Source organism: Nuphar pumila, chromosome 4 (genome assembly GCF_984573655.1).
Source record: "Nuphar pumila chromosome 4, dmNupPumi1.hap1.1, whole genome shotgun sequence".
Classification (NCBI taxonomy): Eukaryota; Viridiplantae; Streptophyta; class Magnoliopsida; order Nymphaeales; family Nymphaeaceae; genus Nuphar; species Nuphar pumila.
The window spans coordinates 115,690,757-115,709,124 of NC_143252.1; the positions used below are offsets into that span (position 1 = coordinate 115,690,757).

Below are 18,368 nucleotides of genomic sequence, written 5' to 3' on the forward strand. Positions count from 1 at the left end.
TATGAGCCTCAGTTTTATCAACTATAGTCGGTAGGCATAGTGATTACGCGTGTCAGAGCTCTTATCAAAGTAGGACTCCGATGACCCCCTACACTCGCCTGAAAATAAGCATATTCAGGACCTTTTATTTATTGCTTTTTCCATCTGGTTTTGTCTCGTATATGCTTTTTTTTTTATATATGTCTTTTGTTATATAGTTTCTAGTTCTGTGATTTTAGATGACTCAAGTTCTATACCTTTTCTTGATGGATCTAACTTTAGTGATTGGAAAGAAACTGTTCTTTTTACATTAGGGTATATGGATTTAGATCTGGCCCTAAGGATAGATGAACCCGCTGCCTTGACTGATCAAAGTATTACTAATCAAAAGATTGCTTTTGAGAAGTGAGAGTGCTCGAATATGCTTAGTCTGTTGCTTTTGCAATCTAAAGTGACTAAGAATATTCGCAATGCTATCCCACAATGCAGGACAGTGAGGGATTTTATGAGTGCTATTGAAGCATAATTTATGTGTTCAAATAAGGCCAGAGCCAGTACCTTAATGTCAAAGCTTATAACTATGAAATATTCTGGAGGGGGTAATATTCGTCAGCACATTTTGGAAATGAGGAACATAGCATCTCAGCTGAATGACATGAAGCTGACCATTTATGATTCTTTCCTAGTGCATTTGATTCTGACGTCCTTACCTTTTGAGTATGAACCTTTCAAAATCTCTTACAACACACATAATGGTGAATGAACATTCAATAAACTTATGTCCAAGTGTGTTGAAGAGAAAGGGAGATTGAAAGAAGAGGTGTAAAGTGCACATATGACATCTCATGGCTCCAAGGTAGGACCAAAGAAGAATGCATTCAAGAAAAATGCTAGGAAGAAGCCAGTAGAGGATAAGACATCCTAAGAAAAATAATCCGACTCTACTCCCATAAAGTGCTTCTTTTGCAAGAAGAAGGGATACAGGAAGGCAAATTGCATAAAGTACAAGAAGTGGTTGGAAAATAAAGGTAATTTGTCATTTGTTTCTCATGAATATAATTTATTACAAATTCCTGAAAATAGCTGGTAGATTGACTCTGGTGCTATTGTTCGTATTTTCAAATATCTACAGTCGTTCCTAAACAGAAGGGAACCAACAATGCATGGGAAGAGAATCTATTCGGGGAACAAGATGCGTTCACATGTGAAGGGTGTTGGGACCTACATGATCACTTTAGATACAAGCATAGATTTGAATCTGCATGATGTCTTTTATGTTTCATCATATAGTAGAAACTTAATTTCAATTTTAAGATTGGATAAATTTGGATATTGCTTTAAATTTGAAAATTCCAAGTTATTCATATATAGAAATTCTATTGAAATTGGTTTTGCATCAGTTTATGATGGTTTATATAAATTGAACGTGAGGATCCAAACACAGGAGTCTTTGACTTCTGAATACGCATTTGTTGAGAATAAACGTAGCATAATTAATGATAAATCCTACATGCTTTGGCATCGAAGGTTGGGTCATATATCTGAAAAGAGAATAAAGAGACTCGTAAATGAAGGGATCTTGAAATCTCTAGATTTTACAGACAATGACCCGTGTATTGATTGCATAAAGGCTAAGCATACAAACACATATAAAGAGGTTGTCAAACGTAGTAGTGAGATATTGGAGATAGTCTATACGGATGTATATGGACCGTTTACCCCCTGTTACACAGGCGAGAAATATTTTGTTACCTTTATTGATGACTATTCACAGTATATGTATCTCTACTTGATTTTCGAAAAATCTGATGTTTTTCAGATGTTTAAGGAATTTAAGAAAGAAGTAGAGAAATAAACCGATAAAGTTATTAAGATAGTCAGGTCTGATAAAGGTGGTGAATATTATGATAAGTTTACTGAGATGGGGCAAAGGAAAAGACCATTAGCATGATTTCTCAAAGAGGAAGACATTGTGCCTCAATATACCATGTCTGGTAGTACCTACCAGAATGGTGTAGCTGAAAGGAGAAATCATACGCTTAAAGAAATTGTTAGAGTCATGTTGAATTATTCAACACATCCCATGAAGTTGTGGGGTGAAGCCTTAAGAACTGCTGTGCATATTTTGAATAAGGTTCCTACGAAATCTGTACCTAAAACTCTTTACGAGTTGTGGACAGGTAGAAAACCGTCACTGTCTTATATGCACATATGGGGATGTCTTGCAGAGGCTAAATTGTATAACCCCCACATTAAAACCTTTGATCCAAGAACAACCAGTGAATATTTCATTGGTTATCCAGAGAGATCAAAATGATACAGGTTTTACTGCCCATCTCATTCACCACAGATTGTTGAAACGGATAAGGCAAAATTCCTTGAAGATGGTTCAGTAGGATTAAGTGCACTTTAAAACCTTGATTTTGAAGAAATAAAGGATCCAGTTTCATTACCTATTAAGAAAAACATCGAGAGATATCACATTATTATCCCTAATGATGATGTGGTTGACCACCTGGTTGTAGATGCACAAATCCAAAGTGAACCTATTGTGGACAATGCAGAATGAACAAGTTTAATCTGAGCCTGAAGAACGACCTGTTTGGACATCCACAAGAGTTAAGAAATCTTTCATATATCCTGATTATGTGGTGTACCTTCAGGAGCCTGGTGATTTCATAGATATAGATGATGACCCAATGACTTTTATGAAAGTTGTTGAAAGCAAATAATCTTCGCACTGGATAAAAGCCATGAAAGAAGAGTTGGACTCTATAACGAAGAATCAAGTGTAGGATCTTGTCGAGTCACCTAAAGAAGTAAAACCCATAAGATGTAAATGAGTCTTTAAGACCAAAAGAGATTCCAAAGGTGACATAGAGAGACATAAGACAAGATTGGTTGCTAAAGAATTTACCCAGATGGAGGGCATTGACTATGATGAGACATTTTCTCTAGTCTCAACTAAGGAGTCAATGAGGATAATTTTGGCCCTCGTAGCTCATTATGACTTACATCAGATGAATGTGAAAACAATGTTCCTCAATGGAGATCTGAATAAAGAGGTATACAAGCTTAACAAATCAATATATGGACTTAAACATGCCTCTCGACAGTGGTATATTGATTTTTTTCAAGTCATTGTGACTTTTGGGTTTACAGAAAATATTATTGATCAATATATAGACCTTAAGGAAAGTGAGAGTAAGTTCATTATATTGATGTTGTATGTGGATGACATTTTGCTTGCAACCAACGATATAAAGTTGCTTTCAGAGATAAAACAATTTTTTGCATCATATTTTGATATAAAAGATATGGGTGAGGCTGCTTATGTTCTTGGCATTGAGATCTGTTGAGACAAAGCAAAAGGTTTTCTAGGCTTCTCCCAAAGATCCTACATAAATAAGGTGTTAAAGCGATATGGGATGAAGAATTGTTTTTCTGGTTCAACACCCATATCAAAAGGTAACAAATTGAGCCTAAAGGATTGTCCACAGAACGAAATTGACAAAGCAGTGATGAGTGTTTATTCATATGCATCAGTTGTTGGCAGCTTGCAATACGCGCAGACTTGTTCACGTCTAGATATTTTCTTCGCAGTAGGGATGCTTGGTAGATTCCAGTCTAGTCCAAGCATATCCCATTGGAAGGCTGCTAAGAAAGTCTTACGATATTTGTAAGGGACAAAAGACTATATGTTGACGTATCATAAAGTTGATCACCTCAAGGTCGTTGGCTACTCAGATGCAGACTTAGGAGGATGCCTTGATAGTAGAAAGTCTACTACTGGGTATGTCTTCTTACTTGCTAGGGGAGCGATCTCTTGAAGGAGTGGGAAGCAGACAATCACTATTGCTCACACCATGGAGGCTGAATTCATAGCATTGTAAGAGACTACTTTGCAGGCCATATGGTTGAAGAACTTCATATCACAGTTAAAGGTGATCGATTTCATCGAGAAGCCACTGAAGGTCTACTGTGATAATGAAGTTGTAGTGTCTTTTTCGAATAACAACAAAAGTACTACATCATGCAAGCATATGAAGCTAAAGTATTTTGTTGTTAAAGAAATGACAGAGAATCATTTAGTGCATATTGTTAATATTGGTACCAAAGAGATGATTGTTGATCCTCTTACTGAAGGGCTAGCAGCAAAATTATATTCCGAACATGTATTGAGGATGGGCTTGTTGAACTCTTTTTGACATATGCATATAAATAAAGTGATCACATACAGTTTATTGATTCTCATTATGGTTGTTAATCTCATAAGGATTAGAGATTTAACTAAGGATCTGAAGAATAGATTTTTAAAGGCCAATCTATTCATTAAGCAATTCCCATAAAATTTACTGGGTTATCATCAAAACAAGTGGGAGAATATTGGGATAGGACACACATCATGGCAGTTACCCATGATTTGGTAAGTTTTTCCTTTAGTGTCTCTTTCGATAAACATAAGAAAATTCAGAGAGGGAACAATTACTCTAACTGTTTCCTTGCTACAGCTATAAAAAGGTATCCATGAGCGACCTTGAATAACTGAGTATGCAGAGAAAAATCATAGAGAAGGGTTAAGGAAACATACATTTTCTGAGCTTTTTCGACTAAAGAGGGAAGAGGGATCCTACTCACCGACTGATGAAAGAGCCTGCGCTCATTGGAGGGCCGCAGTTCGGCTGAGGAGCGAAGCTCACCCTATTCCAGCCACCAGCGCCATCACCATCGGATCCGGTTCTTCGATGGCCGCCTCAGGTATGCTTTCCCTTTTCTCTATTTTGTTATGCGCAGATCCCTGAAGGATCCCCACACTGATTTCTACTAAACCAGACATGTAGATTACACTGGAGGTCAGATGTGCAAAGAAAAAAAAAACACTTTTCACTTGCGGGTTTGGACCCTAGAGTGTAGCTAATATTTTCCTTTTTATAACCATATCAAGGGCTGAAATGGCAGGCAGAAACCCGAAAAACATAGTCTGTTAAGTATACCTTTGATGTTATAGTCCATCCAAAAAGCAATGTGGATAAAACATAACAAGACTTGGGTGCACATATTTATTTAAAAAGAAATCTTATTCATTCATCCTAATTCCGCCCCAAAGGGGTTTGACTTAGTGGGGTGGGGCCTTGGCTGCTAGATGGGCAATCAAGGTTCGATTCTCATGAGCATCGCTCCATTGTGTAAGCCAACACGTAGCATAGGCCTCCGGGGCAGGGGTCCTAGCTTTGGAGTTTTATGCTGTCGGCACACTGACAGTAGGTATGGCATGACCAGGTGCGGTTTATTCGGGTTATAAAAAAAAAAAAAATCATTCAAACTCCCGTGTGATTATTTTTTTGTTATGAATAGGTGCCATGACAGGCCACAAGGGTTTGTTGGTAGGGGAAACTTGTGAATGTCACCAAGTTGATGGGGGCATCACCAGTTCAAAATCTATAGAGCATTCCTTGCAAGCAGCACTCTTTTTTTTTATCTTAGACACCTTTCCCCACTGGATAAGTGATAAGGATGCCAACATGGCCTAGTACTGTCAATTGGTTGGGTAGCCAACCCAGCAGAGTACCCAAATCCACCTAAATAGCAAATTATCCAATTTAGGTTTGTGTTCTAGTTTTTGTGGGTCACGTAAATGAAGTCCCAGACCCGGATACATATAATTTCAAAAGTTTATTTTTACTAAAAATACATATAAAACACTTGGGTACCCAGCAAAAATGCAGGATTGGGCCGGACACTCAGCAAAAATCATAATCCAAACCCGACCTGCATATGGCTCTGGTCGACACTTTTTATGCTCAAGCCCAAAAATTTAGGTTCAGTTTGGGTGGGGTACACTATACAAACCCAACCCATTGACAGCCCTATAACATGGCCCTATGATAAAAATTTGTAAGAAAATATTTCTTAAAAGAAAAATATCTCATAGGGTGGGACCCAAGGAGTGAGTGGCCTCCCATTCCTCGTTTGTGAGCAACGAAGTCACAATCTCAAAGGACAAAATAATGCTCAGTAGTCCCCAGGGACCAACGGCTAATGTGTTGCCACGTGTCATCCAGAAGGATCTTCACATGCAAAATGGTCCCTAGATTCTAAGGGTTGAAGAAGACATGAAGAGTTCTGATTCTCCATCCAACTCGCTCAGTCGAATCCGATACTCAACTGGCCCACTGAACCTCTATATAAGGAACATCTCTAAAGTCCGAACCATTCTGTTCACACATTCTCAATGGCTCAAAAATCAGGTTGATCATGGACTTGGGAACAGTGGGGCCCATCCCCCAACCTGGAAAAACCAAAGGTGACCAAGTTCATGAAATCCCATGCATCTCATTCTATGTAGGCAATATTGAAAATCAGATGTTTTCTGAAATTTTAGAGTGGTTTTTGGCTTTGACTCAAAATAGAAAAATTATAAGCATGTGTCTCAGCTTTTCAATGACTGTAATAACACTTTCAACGTCGGTTAGGAGAAATAAAAATCTGAGAACAAAAATTGTTTTGTAGAAAATACATATGCAATTTTCTCATAAATATATAAATATATGTAATTTTCTTCCTATATATGTGATTTTCTCATAAATATATACAATTTTTCTTCTATATATGTGATTTTTCTCTTCTATACATGTAAAGTTTCTCCTGTATATGCAATTTTCTTCTTATATATACAAAATTTCTCCTAAACATATGATTTTCTCTTAAATATTTGTAAAATTCCTGCTATACAAGAGATTTTCTCCTAAATATATGTAGAATTCTTTCTATACATGTAATTTTTCTCTTAAACATGTGATTTTCTAAGTTTAACTGGATGTTCACACCAATTTTTATGCGAACTTTTGAGATATATGCAAACTTAGTCAAATATTTGCGAGGTTTCGAGATTTGAGTTTAATAGGATGTTTACGCATATTTTTATGCGAATTTTCTCATTTTATGTGTATATTTTGTTCCTCGCATATATTTTATGCGGACTTTCTCATCCTTGCCTATATTGAACAATCTAACTTCTACAAGACGTTTCTCTCAAACTACTCATTAGATCAAAGTAATCTTGTCGGCATTAAAAAGTAATTAATGTTTCAATTTATTTATTTATTTTTTTGAAGTTTTTTTCAGTTTTTTAGAGCAAATGACTGAAAAATATCATAGAACAGATAGAAAAGACAAAGTCACACCTGTTCATCTCTTGTTTTAAAAACATTATCGAGGTTGTATCACAATGCCCGTTCATGATTTTTCAGCGAATCAGGTGTTCTTGAAAATATATTTTTGTCTAATTTTTTTTTTGTTTTAGGTTTTTTTAGAATCCTTCATTTTATGGGTTGAAATGTCCTATAAAAATAGATTGTTTGGTTGTTTCAGCCTATAAATTATGTTTCTATTCTAGTTTTCAAACTCAGAAATAAGAATCCTAAAGGGATTTTCGGTTCTAACTCAAAACATGAAAGTTATAATCTCAGCTTTTCAATAATTATAAAAACACAAGTTTTCAAGGTCGGATCAAAGAGATATTGATATACGAAAAAAAATGTTCGGTAAAAAAACAATCACATATTGGAAAGAAAGTTCACATGTATAAAAAGTTCACATGTGCAAAGAGTAAAAATATCTTTTTAAATCCAGATATTTAAGATTTTGGACATGACAAAAATATAAAAAATTGTAAGACATTTCAAAAAATATGTCAAATCAGCCTTACAATATAAAACTAATAATTTAAGCAAACAGCCAAATTTATGAACTTTTTCAGGTTCATAAAAAACATAGATATCCATGTTTTTTTTCTGCAGCCGGTGGAATCAGCTAGTTATCATGCTTCCCATCGTGTGGGACAGTGGCCGACTCTAGCATCAATTCAAAACCTAAAAATTAAATAATGCAGAAGCAGCCATGGAAAGTCCCTATCCATATCAGAACCGTAAGGTTCACCAACTTTAGTATCAACTTTAGTATAAAGAATCACCAGCTGCAGATTGACTGGCCTCCGGTTGGTAAAACCCTTGAGGTTGCTCCTGCCCACCGGAGAGTACAGCAAGAGATGCCACCTGTAAGTTTCAAACTTGTGACTTTCCATCAACTTTGGCGACGTTCATAAGTCACCCCTAGCAAATGAGCGGAGCGCTTGTGGGCAATGGACAATTTTGGTCACATTGCATTGGCATCAATTCAGAAGCTGGCCTATTGCCATACCTTTTTTAAGGTGTTGGTTCACATGGGCAACCTTGGTAGGCAATACAACTGGGAAGATATAAGCCACCAAAGTGGGTAATATTTTTAGAGTCAATAAACAGGGGCCAGATTCCCAAAACCGAGGTGAAGCTTCCCATGTAATGGTCAAATACAATAGCTGGATTAGCATAGCTGCACCATCTTTAACCTAGGACCCTTTGTGTTCTAAAACCAGGGGCTACACCCAGCTTGACTGTGAGAAAATTCACAAATTCAAAAAAAAAATTTAAATGAGAGAGAGAGAGATGGGTCCACTCAAAAGTTTTTATTAGTCACCAAACACAACCTACCAACCCTTACACTATACAACCATTGACATAATAAATAGCAACCTGGATTCATTTTCAAGGAAAAATAAACATATATGATATAAAAACAATCATTAGGTCTTTTTTTTTACATACATTTTTCAATTGAGACCCTGCCTTCTTCCCACCAAAATAAAACAGTGCAAGGAGGGTCGCATCACAAACTTCGAAGAACTAATACAGACCTGTAAAGCGGATACCAATCTATATATAAACAGAGAAAAAGAAAAACGAAGGAAAAAAATATGAATAGAATTGAATTTCTCCGGCCAAAACTTACCATTTTCCGATCACAGTCGACTTCAATGATCAACTGGCCCGTCCTTGTTTTCTCCTGGAACAAATCTAGGGAGCGACAACAGAGTGTTCATCCGGGTGACGCCCTCCAATGCAGACCACTCATCACTTGACGCTGGAACCTCCTCGCGATTACTGCATTTCCCTGACAGACTTCTAGCCAGATTCCCTTGGTTCTTGTGTGCCGCAGACACCTTACTTCCCTTGCCTCGGTGAGCCGGGGAATCTGGTTTGCCAGATTCTAGTGCATTCTCGCAGCCGTTGCGAACAGTGCCAGATCTTCCAAACACTGGGCTTGATGGCAGATCACCCTCATCAGTCTTGCATATGTTTGAGGCCATCTCTGCAGATTCCGAAGAAGGTTCTTTTGGTTTTGTGTCATCTTCAACTTTTGAGTTTGTGTTCAGGAACAGACAGACAACAGCACAATCATCTATCTTGGAAGTTGGATATTTAAGCCTCCATGCTCTGACCGCAGACTCAACCAGGGATCTTGCAGCTGATGAACGAGCCGGTGCCGAAGCCACTATGTCCACTACTTCTTTGTTGGAGAGGACATCCCACACCTGTGATGTCAGAAATTATAAGGAAAATACAACACTTCTAGCACCAGGACAGCAATAAGAACTTCAAAGTTGAGCATGTTTAGAGGTGAGTTTCATGCACAGATATAAAAAGCCATCACAATTTCAAAGCACATGGAAAAGGCAAAATTTTCCATGTTCACTTGCCTATCGATACAAATGCACCAATGGAACACGATTTTGCCGTTAGTTGGCCAATTCAAAATTCAGGAAAAGATTAGAAAATTTCCTATGTGCATGCTTTATTTTTTTTCATGTCAAAGCATACAAAACGCACCCCATCCGTAGCTAGCACAATAAACTCATCTTGTTCAGTCAGGCGGCGGTAGGACACTTCAGGGACTGAGATCAATCCAAAATCCTTTAAACAGAAGTCACCAAATGCTCTTGCCATTGCTAAACCAGGGGAATCATTGCGGGGAAGCCACACACGTGCTACTTCTGGCTCATCATGCAGGGCGAAGACCCGCCCTCTGCATCGGCGGATCCTCTCTGCTTCTCCTGCAAAATGGTTCACAGTCAATTTTATCGAACCCTTGTGGAGAGAGAGAGAGAGAGAGAGAGAGAGAGAGAGAGAGAGAGAGAGAGAGAGAGAGAGAGAGACCCACTTGGAAGATTGGGTTTGAGGTCCACCGTTAACTGAACAGCAATAAGATTGTCATCTTGGTCCCTTGTGCCCAAGATGGCCCTAGAATCACCAATGTTGCCAATTACAAGATCTTGCCCCTATAGAAAGCCAAATCAACAAACTTGCACAATAATTTATCTCAAAAAGAGCCAGTAGACAGAGGATCAAAGGCAACAACAGAAAGAATCCTGACCAAGATTTAAAAAAACTTCGCTCAATATCAGAATGTAAATACTCAAGATAGCCTTTTCAAGTCATTGCAAATTGCATAACTCATGACTCGGGGATTGAGCCAACATGTTAGGAAAGTGGTTATAAACTGGGTTCTAACATCTAATGCTACTCAAAAGAGATGACAACAAGAAGCAACGAGGTGCTTAGGCCCTTTTGAGTCACAAGTTCATAATTCCATGAGCAGATCATCGCTTGTCTTAAATATATCAAAATCTTGGTTCAAGCAAACCAGGATTGGGCTTTGCGTCTATATGGCAATCCAGGATAATTCTATCATATAAAAAGTACCTGCTTGACCAAAGTGACAGCTGTTGTTCCACTGCAGAAACAGTCAATATTTGGGTGCTGTTTCAACTCCTTATCCATCACCTTGAAGGCTTTGAGAAATGACTCCCGAAGCGTTGAAAAGAACTCTGGAAGCTTCTCCTTCTCATCAAGTTCCATGGGTGACCTCGGTTCACCATCCATAGTACACAAGGGTGAGGCCTCCTCAGATGCCAAGCTACCTGCTACACTGATGTTGTTGCGCAAACTATCTTTGCCAATATTAACCTCCCAATGTGAACTCAGCTTAAGTGGAAGGGAATCTCTCACTCTTTTGGCAACCACATCACCAAAAGGACCATGACCATCGAAAACTCCACAGAAGACAGTATCTGTTCTTGAACCAAAATTCTGAAAGACAATCATACTCTCAAAACAAGATGCAAAATATAATATGAATATTTGTAACAGGAAATCAAATGGTCACTAGATTTTGGATGTAAAATGAAAAAAATAAGGCCATCACCCTTATACTGCACCCAAAAGAGAAAAACATAAAATTCGTACTGCAAGTAAAAATGCAAATTGGATGATAGTAAGGTAAATAAGCTTTGTATTACATATAAACCAAGAACTGGAGGCATAACGACCTAAGATGTTATTGGACTGGGAACTGTATGGTAACCTAAGATGCTGCAAATTTATCGTTTGGCAATAACAAGATAATACTTGTAATTATTGTCATATTGAACAAAAACAGCAGCATAATATTATATCCCATCCCCAATCCAGTTGATAACATAAGCAATCATGCAGTTTCTGAGCTCAGAGAGCAGATTACACATTACTTGTGAGGATTTAGTCAATCAGTAATTCTTCTCCTGATTATCACTCAGACAAACCAAGATTCAATATTTTATCTTCTGAATTATTTAGTGAGAGTAATTCATAATCATCAGATTAGGGACATCAAAAATCAACCAATTATGTACATTTTCATGAAACAAATAAGGCCTTTATCACATAAAGAACTCAAAGCAGTAAACAGTGAGAAATATATACAAGAAAATCAATCTAGAGAAGCATTTAAGAGAAAGCAATGGTACAAAGCTAACAAAGTTGTCCATACTAAAAGTGCAGAATGAAGTATGATGTTGGTTAATCCATTCCACAAGTTATCCACTGCTCAAACATTCAAAACATCATGGCAGGACGACATTATACAGGAATGTCACATGCTAATTACTTAGAATGACAGATATGATTTAATTTTCTGAATAACAGAAAAATGCACCTGTTGATCTACCTAGCAAACTAGAAGTCCAGAACACATTTTCATCCTTTCTTCAAAAACTGCATGTACAACCTGGGGATAACTAAACTATTAGGCAATTCTATCAGTTGATCTACCAACCAAACCAGATGCCAGCAACAACTTTTCTATCTCTCGCTTATACAAACACATTCAGTAAGTACTTGTTTCTAGAACCATGTGGAAACCTACTAGACCAGATAATCTCTAGTCCTCTTGTTGCAAAAAAACAAACATGGGTGCTAATAATTATCGCAATAGGATAATGGCTAGGAGGACCAGAGAAGGATCGCCAAGAGAATCATCAGCTGTAAGATATGTTTGGAATCAACTCTCAAGTGAATATGCACAAATTTGCTACCTCTCCTACATAAGAACAATCAGTAGTATTTCTAATTCAGAAAATCTAAATTTTACCAAAAAAAAGCTGTAGGTGAGTAATTACAACCAGCAAAGCCATTTTATTTCAACAGACTACGAAAATTTATGCACATACAGGTTTTCCTAGATCCATTTATTAATGGGTGAAAAACCAAGCTGAAAGTCCGTTCAAACCAAAAAGAAAGAAATCAAATTCTGCAAATGGTGCAAAAGAAACTAACCTCCCAAACAATCATAGCATCCTGATTCAGCCCCTTCTTGCCTTGCTGAGTGAACAAACAAGCAACCTTGCTTGCTCCATTCAGGCACATCCTCCCTGGCATCTTCCGCAACTGCTCCTCCCTCTTGGAATCAAATGCAGGGCCTCCTGTCCCATTTTTTTTCTTCCTTTTATAACTTGAACTCAATGAAGTGGAAGAATATGGGGAGCGAGGACTGCTCCCATCTGTTGACAAACAGGACCCCATCCTTAGGGCCCTGATGATATCAAGTATGCAATCCAGACCAACAATACAGTTAAAACCCTTGTTTGCAGAAGATGAATCCGTTGGAACCAAGTTACAATATCCCCAACTTCTTCCCTCACTACAATCTTTTGTACAACTTTATTATATTTACTCAAAGGAATTCAGCCCTTAATTTCTCAAGTTTTATTTGGTAAAGAAGCTGCAACATAAAGTAACAAAGAGCTCCTTCTTTCTCCAAAAAAGATAGCCAGATTCTTCAAGAATAACACAAAAGCCAACTCATAAGTTCCTTCCACACCTTGTCACGATTAAGCCCTCAAAAACTGACTCAAGAACTCAAAAGAAAAAAACAAAGAAAAGCCATTGCTCAATATCTTCTATCTTTACCTCACTTTAGTGCATCAAAAGCCTCGATTTATTTGCAGAAGTTTTTCCTATAGACCTAGTAAAACAGCCCACCTCTGAACCCTTACAAATAGAGCTCAAACTCTTCTTATCATAAATCGAGACGACGTTCACAAAGGGGACATCCAGATTCGTCCCCCGATCTAAATCTTCACCTTCCCTCTGACACAAGAAAAAAGATTAGTCAGATATGCCAGGTTGAGACTTCCAATGCATGACCTTCATTGAACTTATCAACCTTAAACTCATTTTACTAATAATTTAACCAACACGAGGAGAGGGACCGATTTGAATTCTTAATGCAATTCGAAACCAGGATCATAAAAACTAACAAAACTAAATATTCATTGTCAGCAAAAATGCAAATTAATAAGATAAAACGGAATTTCAAAAAAAAAAAAACGGCAGTGAAAGTGATCTCGAAGAGTAGATACATAGTTTTGGTAAAATAGAACTTGGAAAGCAGTCAGAAATTAGCACACTCAGAAGTTACCAATCAGGCAACAGATAAAGTTGAGGAATTTATCAGGTTGCATTTGATTCAAGCAAGTTGTAGATGTCTGAAGGGAAACCCAAAGGATAAGAAAGGGATGATGGAAAAAGGTTACATTAAACAAGGTTGTGGTATGAAAGGCAAAAGAATGTCAGGAAGGAAACACTTGGAAAATTCAACCAGGAAGGGAGGAAAAGAAAATCCAAAGCGGATGGCCGAAAGCTTTTGAAAAGGAACATAATAAAATACGAGTGCATAAAACGGACAAGAGAGACTAATAAGCAGAAAAAATCTAATCTTTTCAAAAAAATATCATATCAAAGATGGAAAAAAATGGTAGCTATCAAATGCTGTCAAGATAATAAGAGAGAACAGAAATTCTCGAAGCCAAAAACATGCGAAAAGCAAAAAGGGAAAACGTCTAAAAAAAAATTCAGTAAAATTCAAGATGTTATAGATCTGAGTGCAGAAAAGGAAGAAAATATGTAAATTTAAATATTTGACAAAATATTACGAATTAGAAAATGTAAAATAAGGTGCCGAAAAAACGATGACCTCTTATCCATTAAAAAAAAGACAGAAAACTAATCAAAGAAAACAATGAAGTTATTCAACAAATAGTGGATCAGAACGAAACTTCTGAAGGAAAGAGAAAACGACGATTTTTTTTTAAGCTTTAGAAATTACAAGACGGGATCGCGGAGATTCAGATAAAGCAAATTAAGGAAATAAGATTTTAAATAACTTTTTTCTTTGATCTGTTACGGTGTTTATCTTCGGAACACGTCTTTAAAAAAAAGAAGGGTGGGAAAAGCGGAAAATTCTCATAATACCCGTAAAATTACGAGTCTTGAAACAAAGACGAAGCCAAGAACAAAAAAAAAGAGCTTTTCTTTCTCTGGTTTTCGATTTTCCATCCCCTTTGCTCCAAAAGTTAACCAAATGCAAACCTGATTTTCCACATGCAACACAGGAAAAACAGAAAAAAGCCACCGAGTTTTTCCAAAAAGAATTCTTCACGAATTTCCCTCGTTTGAAGCGAAAAGGAGGAGAAAAACTTCCCGTTACTTCTCACGTAACCTTCGATTCTATAGATCCGTTTCACGCGGGAATCTTAGCTTGGAAGAAGGGAAAAAAGAAGAAAACCGCTAACCTGAATCGGAATCCCTCGAAAACGAAGAGAAAGGGAGCGATCAAGGCAGAGAAAATTCCCACCAGTCTCCCTCTCCTCTCTTCTTCGAAGAAGAGATTTATAGCGAGCCCGAGGCTTTGACCGGACCAGCCTTTCCGCCTTCTTGAGGTTTGACTTCACCACGCCATCCTCTCTCTCTCTCTCTTCCTTTTTCACCTTCTCTATCGCTCTCCGTCTGAGACTTTCTTCACCGTTTCCCAATCTCTCTCCCTCTTTTTTTCCCCTCTCTTTTGTAATCTCTCTCCCTCTTTTTTTCCCCTCTTTTGTCTAACCGCTTTTCTCGTCCTCTCTTTCTCTCTTCTCTTTTTTCTTCCTCTGCGATTCTTTTTCCTTCTTTTCTGCAATTTCTTTCTCTCCGATCTCTTTTGACTTGTCTGATTTTTTTTTTTAACTCCATCCGTAAGGCGCAACCAGCGGGGTGTTAGTTCACCGAGCGCTGGGTTAAATGCTAAACCACGGTTAGTTCGCTGCGGTTAAACCGCAAGGGACCCTTTCTTTGTCCTCAGCTTTTCAATTTATGACGTGCTTGTCCGTCGCTCTCCGTTGCGGTGGGCCCGTGGCTATTGGAGAAGCGTTTGGGTTGGACTGAGATCCAGTGTACGGACAGATCCGTCCTAGGCCTATTAACGGTTCCAGTTGCGGCAATGAGACCCAACCCGAACTGATCCAGTCCCATGCCATCAGGCCCACCGCATGTACCTTTTTATGCCTGGGCATGGATCGGATATGATATCCTTGAAACCAAGATCCATCTCCGTGAAGCCCTCTAGGATGTAAACAATTTGGACTCAGATCAGATCTAGGCATTACCTAATCGGTTCTGGCCTAATCAGATTTGTAGTAGGATGGGGAAAAGGCAATACTGAATCTGAATCAAATCGAATATATGCTATATGTAATTGAGTCGGGGCAATCCATCCCTTTCTGATTCGGATTCACATTCAAATCCAAATCTGGATACCAAAATTAGAATCAGACTTTTTTTTTAATGAGAAACGAAAACCCTCACCAAAAACTAGGTCATTTAGGGCGGGTTTGTGTGTCACGGAAAGTGGATTGTTTTTCTCAAAAATGCATCGACGGGCATGCATTTTTGCGGAGCCCACAGTGACAACACAAACACTGGAATCATGCATTTTCGTGGAAAACCCTTGAAGGGCATGCCATTTTACATGCTGGAGGTGGGTTTTCTGAGGAAACGGTTCCCATGAGAGGGATTCGATTTCTTTTCTGCGGCAGTGGAATCCACGGAAGCCGCACCCCATTCAGTGACATGCAAACACCCTCTTAATGAGCCCGCCTCCTTGCTAGGTAAAACTCTGGGACGAGGACATGACCACCCAGCCTTAGGTGGCTCAACCGTGATAAAGCTTCGAATCAGACTATTCGGGTTCAGATTTCGTCACATATCCAACTAATCTGATATCTGTTGAGATCCCTAGTCCATTCCAGCCAAGCACCCTTGACTCGACTCCAATCAAACTAACCCAGGAACATGGTTCACAATAGATCCTGGGTCTGGTCCAAAATGGTTTGACCTCGATATCCTACTAGCTGGAACCAGGTCCGACCTGGATTTTGGATCTTGCGATTATGTCAGACCCGTTTGTAGAAAAGTGGGCTAAACGGGTCTAGCACTTGTATGAATTCACCCCGTTGATACCATAGTCTCAAATTTCATTATCAGGATTTTATCGTTAAAAAAAAAAATTCAGACGATTAAATTTTAAAGTTTGAGTAGATATAAAAAAATATCGGTATATCTATATCACGTTGAAAATGTTGTGAAAAAAGACAAGACCTAAGAGAAATTAAAACTCCGTTAGATTGTAATAAAATCCTGTTAAGAAACGGTGACATTTTAAAATATCTTACAATTTCGTCTAAGATTTTACATTGGTAACGGAGTTGTGGTAAATTCAATCGACTCATAATATTCCATAAACCACATGCCCTGCTTTCATAGGAAATGCATTTTCCACTCATCTCCCTGGAAAAGACATTCCATATCAAATGTGCGCTCCATGAGCAAAAAATGACATGAGGCCCAATTGTGGGCCCCATGTTTTCTTGCGGAGTTGTTTGTTTGATACGGGTGGGAAGATGCAATTTTCCAGAAAAATGGTTATCTTTCCTGTAAAACAAACAGGTCCTTGCTGTTATTCATGAGAGCATGGACATCAAATCCATCGCATTTGTGAGGAAATGATGAGAAAATAATTGGCTCACCAAACTATTTATAGAGTGGCCTCTTTTTGTTTTTTCTTACCAAAACTCTCTTTTTCCGAAAAAGTGTCAGCATGACATTGAGGGCTTTATTTGGCTCTATTCGTTCTTGTTCATATATTATGATCAATAATGATTCGCTTGAGATATGACGCCTTGAGTATATAGCTGTAGGGCTTTATTTAGCAATGCAATAAAGCTTTTCCTTTTACCTAAAAATGGCCTCCATCACCTCCACAAAACTGTGGGTCTTTTTGTTTCGCACCGGCGAAAAGGAAAGCCTTTTCATGGGAAAGAGTACTATTTTCTACAAACTCTTGGGGATGAGCTCCACTTGTTTGGTAGGAGCAGTTAGTGCACATCACCTTGTGTTGGGACGTTGCAAGTTCAAAACCCAAAACTAACGGGGTCTGCCTAATCCCGGCTTTCTTTGTAAAAAAAAACAACTTTCCTACAAATGGAAATTTCTCGTGAAAAATCATCAAACAAACTGCTTTTTTGTCCAATGGACAACAAGAAATGGCAAATATTTGACCTATCGTTTTCTTTCCATTCTTGAGTTAGTGCAAATTTACTCTTGATTTATAATAATCTTAAATTGATATTAAAATCAGGGTTAATGGAAGCACCATGGTAATTGGGGAAGCATGCTTTCTCAAAGTACGTTTTGAAAGCGTAAAACGTGGTGCTTTCGAAACGTGTTGGGAAGCGCCAAAAAAAATTGGGATGCTTTTCAATTTAGGAGAAAGCATGCTTCCTATTTAGTGGAAGCTCACTTTTTCTTACCTTTTTTATTTTTTTGTTTTCCCCCTCGCTTCTTATATCGCTTTTGGTTCACTTTTTAGTTTGCTTCCGATTCACTTTTAAGTTCTCCCGTGCTTCTCGCTTTCTAACATTTTAGAAGTGGCTCACTTTTCGCTTTTGCTTCTCAAATTGCTTCTCGCTTCAGCTTCTTTAACTGACAACTTTGATTAAAATCCTTTTGTTATAATGTAATCTATTTTTTTTTCTTTTGTGAGAAATATTTATATTTATATATACTTTAGGAATGCAGTGGATAGGGAGATCTTCCAAGAGAATTGCCTTCCTATTTGGTTTATTTTTACTCCTCCCCCCAATTTATACTTTTTGTGTATTCTTATTTTTTTTCAATTTATACTAGGTACGTTAAAACAATTAGCTTGGCTAATCAAGTTTAGCTTACCTAAATTATGTCACTAAGTATAATACTAATTTTTATAGCTTTTAGAACAACCCATTGTCTTTTTTTCTTTATTATAACATTAAGAGTCTTTTGTTTTTTTAATAACAAAGATTCTATCTATCCAGACCGTACGAAAGAGGTTCCTCATATTAGCAA

The 18,368-nt window shown here is 37.8% G+C and overlaps 1 protein-coding gene across 1 annotated transcript; it reads right to left on the bottom strand.

Annotated features, from left to right (window-relative positions):
* Positions 1 to 8,465: 8,465 nt before the first annotated feature.
* LOC149840719 (putative protein phosphatase 2C 33) lies at positions 8,466 to 14,883 on the bottom strand. Its single transcript, XM_090003284.1, has 8 exons — positions 14,744 to 14,883; positions 13,080 to 13,259; positions 12,447 to 12,946; positions 10,557 to 10,943; positions 10,015 to 10,132; positions 9,684 to 9,907; positions 8,806 to 9,388; positions 8,466 to 8,710 (listed from the first exon to the last, which is right to left on the bottom strand). Exons 3-7 carry the CDS (start codon positions 12,690 to 12,692, stop codon positions 8,828 to 8,830), a joined length of 1,536 nt encoding a protein of 511 aa, XP_089859410.1. The 5' UTR covers positions 12,693 to 12,946; positions 13,080 to 13,259; positions 14,744 to 14,883; the 3' UTR covers positions 8,466 to 8,710; positions 8,806 to 8,827.
* Positions 14,884 to 18,368: the final 3,485 nt, after the last annotated feature.

What these genes read in the sequence shown, in the direction of transcription:
- LOC149840719 (XM_090003284.1), bottom strand. Translation starts at nt 12,692, where the DNA reads ATGGGGTCCTGTTTGTCAACAGATGGGAGCAGTCCTCGCTCCCCATAT. An exon ending in ATGCTATGATTGTTTGGGAG is followed by an intron (nt 10,944 to 12,446) that starts GTTAGTTTCTTT and finishes ATTGTCTTTCAG; the next exon opens with AATTTTGGTTCAAGAACAGA. An exon ending in CCTCAAACCCAATCTTCCAA is followed by an intron (nt 9,908 to 10,014) that starts GTGGGTCTCTCT and finishes ACCATTTTGCAG; the next exon opens with GAGAAGCAGAGAGGATCCGC.